This window comes from Cynocephalus volans, chromosome X, assembly GCF_027409185.1.
Source record: "Cynocephalus volans isolate mCynVol1 chromosome X, mCynVol1.pri, whole genome shotgun sequence".
Taxonomy (NCBI): domain Eukaryota; kingdom Metazoa; phylum Chordata; class Mammalia; order Dermoptera; family Cynocephalidae; genus Cynocephalus; species Cynocephalus volans.
In genome coordinates, this window is record NC_084478.1 from 174,001,419 (window position 1) to 174,008,132 (window position 6,714).

The 6,714-nt window shown below is 43.1% G+C and overlaps 1 protein-coding gene across 1 annotated transcript; it reads right to left on the reverse strand.

Moving 5' to 3' along the window:
- Window positions 1-4,994: 4,994 nt before the first annotated feature.
- Window positions 4,995-5,618, reverse strand: LOC134368614 (spermatid nuclear transition protein 4-like). The gene is made up of 2 exons (XM_063085041.1): window positions 5,520-5,618; window positions 4,995-5,330 (listed from the first exon to the last, which is right to left on the reverse strand). The coding sequence occupies exons 1-2, from the start codon at window positions 5,616-5,618 to the stop codon at window positions 4,995-4,997; spliced, it is 435 nt and encodes a 144-aa protein (XP_062941111.1).
- Between the last annotated feature and the right edge of the window lie 1,096 nt (window positions 5,619-6,714).

Sequence of the window (6,714 nt, forward strand, 5' to 3'; positions counted from 1 at the left end):
CTGCTCCCTATTTTAGTAAACGGCAATACTGACTCTGGTAGCAAACTTGAAACTGAAGAGTAATTGTAGACTGTTCATTTTTATTTACATTCAGAAAAATGTGCTCTTCTCGTGAACACTTTGATGAGTTGGGCAATGAACAGAGTCACGCAGCCACTACCACAATCAAGTCACAGAACAGTCCCATCACTACCCCCCAAAATTCCTCTCGTGCTCCCCCTTTGTAATCAAACCTCCTGCCTCACACACTCAACCCCTGGAAGCCCCCGATCCGCTCTCCATCCCTATGGTTTTGCCATCTGCAGGGTGTCATAGGAACGAAATAACAGAGTATGCAGCCTTCTCAAGCGGGCTTCTTTCACTCAGCATATTCCTCCACGTTGTTGTGTGTATCAATAGTTTGTTTTTTTATTACCGAGTAGTATTCCATTGGATGGGTGGGTCGCACTTTATCCATTCCTCGGTTGACTCAGTTGGGGGATGTTTGGGATGTTTCTGGCTTTTGTTGGACAGTTATGAATAAAGCTGCTACAGACATTCACTAAGGGGTTTTTGTATGAACATGTGTTTTCATCTCACCTGTGTAAATACTTAGGAGTAGAATTGCTGGGTCATGTGAGAAATGTATGTTTAACTTTACTAAAAACACTGCCAGAATGACTTCCAAAGAGGCAGTACGATCTTGCATTCCCACAGCATTGCATGAGGCTTCCGGTAGTTCCACAACCTCACCAGCACTTGGTACATCTGGTTTTTTGTTTGTTTGTTTGTTTATTTTTGAATGTTAATAGATGTGCAGTGATATCTCATTATGGTTTGAAAGTGCATTTCCAAAACAACTAGTGATGGTGAGCTTCTTTTCATGTGCATATTTGTCTTACGTATGTCTTCTATATATCTTGTATGGCTCCATCATGTGTCATCTTTGATAAAGTATTTGTCCGACTATTTTATTCATTTTCCTAATTGTATCATTTGATCTTATTATTGACATTTGAGAGTTCTTGACATATTCTGGATACAAGTCCTTTGTAAAATATGTGATCAGCAAATCATTTCTCCCAGTCTATGGAGTATACTTTCATTCTTTTCACAGTGTCTTTTCTGCAGAGAAAATGTTTTAAATTTACATAGGGACCAATTTATCATTTTTCCGTTTATGGATCATGCTTTTGGTATTGTATCTAATTTTTTTAATTCAAATTTTTTTATTTTTTTAGGGTCACACTTTTTTTTCCTATTTCTCATGAAGAATTTTATACTTTTATGCTTTTCATTAAGCCTATGATCCATTTTGAGCTAATTGTATAAGGTTTGAGGTATAAGTCAAGGTTCATTTTTTTGCACATGAATGTCCAAATGTTTAGGTACCATTGTTGAAAAATGCTATTGTTTGTTCATTGAGTTGCCACTAAAGTTCTGTCAAAAATCAACCAATCATATTTGTGTGGGTCTATTTCTAGGTACTTCACTCTTTTTCTGTTGAGTCTGTCCCTCCACCCATATCACACTGGCTTGTTCGCTGTAGCTTTGCATTAAGTCTCACAAGCAGGTAGTGTGAGTCCTCCAACTCTGTTCTTCTTTTCCAAATTTGTCTTTCTATTCTATCTCATATGCCTTTCCATAAAAAATTTAGAATCAGTTTGTTGATAATCACAAGAAAACTGTTGTGATTTTGATAGGACTGCATCCATTGATCAATCTGTAGAGAATTGACATCTTAATGATCTTGAGAGTTTCAATTGATGACCCTAGTGTGTCTTTCCATTTATTTAGGTTTTCTTTTATTTTTTTCCCAGCGTTCTGTAGTTTTCAGCATACAGAACCTGCACATACTTTGTTAGATGTATACCTAAGTATTCCATATTTGGGGCCTACTGTAAATGACACAAACGCTTTTTACATTATGCTAAGTGAAATAAACCTGTCACAGAGGAAAATAGGGCATGATTGCACTTATATAAGGTATTAAAAATAGTCAAACTCATGGAGGCAGAGAATAGAATGATGGTTGCCAGGGGCTGGAAGGAGGTGGACATGGGACGTCATTGCTCAATAGGTGTAAAGTTTCAATTATGCAAAATGAGTAAGTTCTAGAGATCTGCTGCACAACCTGCTCACGGTGCCTATGGTTAATGATTTGGAATTGTGCACTTCAAAATCATTAATATGGTAGATCTCACATTGGGTGTTCTTACCACATTTAAAAAATGATACAGTAGAACACAAGGAAACTTTTGGAGGTCGTAGATGGGATTATTACCGTGGGAGGGTGTATATGTCCTAACTCATCAAATTGTATGTATTGAACATGTGCAGTTTTATGTACATCAATTACACCTCAATAAAGCTGTTACGAATGTCAGTTTCCAAATATTAATTGCTAGTATATAGAAACACGATTAATTTCTGTATATTGACCTTTTTGCACTATGACCTTGCACTCTGACTCTTAAGCTGAGTACATGTAAGAGCTATTTTAGATTTCATTGGATTTTTCTGCTTACATGGTGATGCTGTCTGCTAATAGAGACAGTTTTATTTCTTCCATTCCAATGTGGGCATTTTCTTTCTTTTCTGTTTCCTTATTACACTTGCTAGAATTTCAAGTATGACATTGCACAAGAAGTGGTGAAAAGAGCCATCCTTGCCTTGTTCTCTGTCTAGAGGGAAAACATTCAATCTTTCAGCATTAGGTGCGATGTTAGCTTTAGGATTTTTATAGATGCCCTTTATCAGGTTACGAAAGTTACCTTTTATTCCTGGTTTGCAGAGAGTTTTCTTTTTATCGTAAATGGGGATAGAATTTTTCAAATGCTTTTTCTGCAGCAATTGATATGATTGTGTGGTTTTCTTCTCTAGTATGTTACATTGACTAATTTTTGAGTGTTGAGCCAGTCTTGCATTTCCAGGATAAACTCCACTTGGTCATGGTCCATTATCCTTTTTATATGTTGTTGGACTGAATTTGCTAATATTTTGGTGAGAAGTTTTACATTTATGTTCACGAGGAATACTGGTCTGTAGTTTTCCATTATTGTAATGCCTCTGTCTAGTTTTGGTAATCAGGCTAATGCTGATCTCATAAAATGAGTTTGGAAGTATTTTCGCCTCTTTCATTTTCTGAAGAGTTTGTGTGGTGGACTGAGTATTATTTCTCCTTTAAATGTCTGGGAGAATTCAGCAGTCAGACCATCTAGACTTGAAGTATTTTTATGGAAGGGTCTTAACTATAAATTAAATTTCTTTAATAGAAGTGTGACTTTTTAGGTTACGTATTTCTTCTTTATTTTTAAATCATTATGCCCTGGGCTCTCCTGAGCCAGGGTGGTGGTGGACCAAGGGCCTCAGCCACGACCCCCCAACACCAGCAGCCAGCCCAGTGACAACCACCGAGCTGCCACAGGAAGTGACCTGGGCTCTCCCAAGGTGGGGAAGTGGGGGGTCTTGGGCCTCAACCATGCCCCTGTGACATGTGCAACCAGCCCAGCAACGACAACCAAGCTGTAGCAAGAAGGGCCCTGGGTTCGTGAGCTGGGACAGTGGGGGTGAGGGCTTTTGCCACAACCCCCTGACATCTGCACCCATCCCAGTAATGACCAGGCCACCGCTGGGTGCCCCCCAGTCTCCCCTGTGGGAATGAGGAGTGTACTACGGGCCTCAATCCCACCCCTCCTTCCTCCTTCTACCATCCCATTTCCTTCCCCTTTCCCTCTCCCCGTCTCTCCCAACTGCTTTGAAACAACATCCAAGAATGTAAAAAATAATATTAATAAAATTACATTTTCGTTAAAAAAGAAAATTTAGAAGTGAGGGATTGCATACCCACCTATTTCTTCTTATGTTATTTCTGTTACTTTGTATCTTTCAGAAAATCTGTCCATTTTATCTAAATTGTCATATGTATGGCATAGAGTTGTTCACGTTATTCCTTAATTACCCCTTTGATACCTATAGTGTCTGTAGAGATACCCTCCCTTTTATTCCAGATGTTGGTAATTTGTGTCTTCTCTCCCTTTTGCTTGGTCAATCTGGCTACAGGTTAATCAAATTTAATGATTTTTACAAAGAAACACCTTTTCGTTTCATTGATTTTCCCTAATAATTGTGGTTTCAACTTAATTGATTTCTCCTATTATCTTTAGGATTTCCTTACTTTGGCATTCAGCTTGCTTTTAATTTACTTTTCTATTATGTTTCTAGTTTCATGATGTAGGAGCTTATGTCGCTGGTTTGAGAGTTTCCTTTTTTCTGAAGGAAAGCATTGAATATTATATAATTACCCCCAAAGCACCGAAGAACAAACACTCCCACTGCCCCACCCTTGGTAGTCACGGTTCCATCCCAAATTTTCCTAACAAGAAAGTGGCCTAATCAGTGTTGGGCTCATAGCCATCAAACGCCATTATTCCAGTCCTTGGAGGTGTTGTCACTGACTTTTAGTAGGGTGAGATTTGGGGTCGCTTTGAGGGCCTGTAGCTGCTTACAGTATAGGGCAGGATGCAGCAAATGCCACTATGAGGTGGGTGGCCTGCTGGTGATACATATGTCTGCCTTTTCGGGGGAGGGGGTGTAGGTTCTGGCCAACTACACCCTCATGTTGCTCCCCCACCTCTATCCCCTGCAAACACATGCAAACACCAGGCCCTTTTCCTCCTTACTGGTGAGAGAGTGTCAAGGAAGAAATTTGTTTTCAGTGCTCGGCCGTTATCCAGACGTTATCCCTCAGTGTCTGCCTAACAGTGGACCTGTCTGTCTGACCCCAAGTCCGCCGGGCCCACCGCCCTCCCTCCCTTCCCACACCTGCCTCTTCCCTTCCTTCCCCCTCCCACATCACAGAACATGCAGACACACACTATATGTCACAATGGGCAAATTTTATTTTACTTGTCACCATCGTGTGCCGTCAGTGTAAAATTCGATGTCCATTACCCGGCAGCCAGCCCTCTGGAGACTTCACAGGTGGTTTTGAGGTCTCTGGTCTCACTTTTAAGTTAGTAGCTGCCCGGGCCATCACTTGGGTTGCTGGAGATCTCCTCGTCACTCGAGTGGCTGGAGATCTCCTTGTCCCTTGAAGTGCTGGGCATCTCCTCGTCCCTTGAGGTGCTGGGCATCTCATCATCCCTTGAGGTGCTGGGCATCTCCTCGTCCTTTCGGATTTGCTTCAGCTCTTTTTGCTGCAGTTCCTGATTCAGCCGGTGATAGTGGCCGAATAGTGTTGGCTTTTTCCCTTTTGGGGGTTGAATTGAGAGGGTGGTCATTTTTGCAGCAGCTTTTTTCCTCAGACTCCCTTGGAGGGGTCTTTTAAGCTTCAAGGTTGTCTTGGGCGCCTGGAAGGACAACAGGGCGATCACAGAAGGGCAACTGTTTGGGGGAAGAGGATGCAGGAGGCATGGGAAAAGGGGCTTCCTGGGAAGGAGTGTGGGCTGAGGGAGGTTGTGCCAGGCGAGGACAAGGGAGGGGTCTTGGGAGAAAGGGGTCAAGGGGAAGATGAGAAGGAGCTTGGGTGGTCATCTCACCTTGCCCTTTCCTCTGGACTTGGGTGGACAGGGGGTCTTCCTCTCCTTCCCCGCTTTGGTGTTTCTGGTGGGCTGTGGTGTCCTGGTCTCCTTCGCCATGTCAGCACTGCCCAGTGGTCTGTCCCAGGGCCCCTGGCCTCCCTATATATATCCTGCCCAGGACAATGAGCAGCCACACCCTAGGCTTTGTTTGGTCAGCAAGCCCCTCCCCCAGCCCCTCTAGCCCTGTCCAGGGAGGGGTGGCTTAGACATCACAATGGCCCATCCTGATACCTCTGGGAGTGGGGGGAGGCCAAGGTGCCCTGGCTGGAAAAGGGGACATTTCCTTAGCACCCCTTCAGAGCCTTCCAAACAGACCTGCCACACTCCTCACTGTTCAATTCTGGAGGGTCACAAGGCAAGGAGAGGGTGTCTCCTCCACGCCCTTCCCCACGGCCACCTGATTCAGTGGCTCATTCTGTCCTCTCCCACCCTTCACCATTACCTGGTTTTTGTGTGTCCTACCTACCATCCACCCACAGTCATGCGGCCACACTTAAGTCTATGTGGACATATGAGTCATCCTACATCCTTCCTAAACATTTCTCTTATGTACCCTGAAGGCCACTCACTTCCTGGCTGCCACCAGGAAACTTTTCCATCCACTTGCTTTTCCCAGTGTTCACACAGGACTTCTCAGTTTTGTTTTCCAGATTGAAATCACTGCCTTCAGGCTGTGAGACTCGGTAAACAGACTTGCTCCACCTGATATTTGGTCTTGTTTCAAATTGGGGACCTGCTTATCTCAGTAGGTGTAGTACCAAGGCCTGGGTTAACAGGGGATGAGGCAGATATGTCCATACTGCAATTTGTTCTGCTGTTTGTATGCAGAAAGCACAACCTAAAACTCATCAGTGCTCCAGGGAAGAACTTGGCTTAACCAGAGGGATGTGAAAAGCTCTTCTCAACATGTGTCCTCATTCACCAGACACTTGCCTTACTTTATTTTGCTGCTGATGCTGTTAGATCCTACATTTCTGCCTTCTCCTGAGGCCTTCTGAAGAAATAGACCTTACCTTACAGGAGGGCTCCTGAAGGAATTCTTTTTTATGAACAGCTATAAAAAGTTCCAGATTCTTGGAGGAGACACTTTATGATTGATTTCAGACCACTTACCTCCCTAGGTAGAAGGTCTTTCATTCAGCTTTTTGTCCCT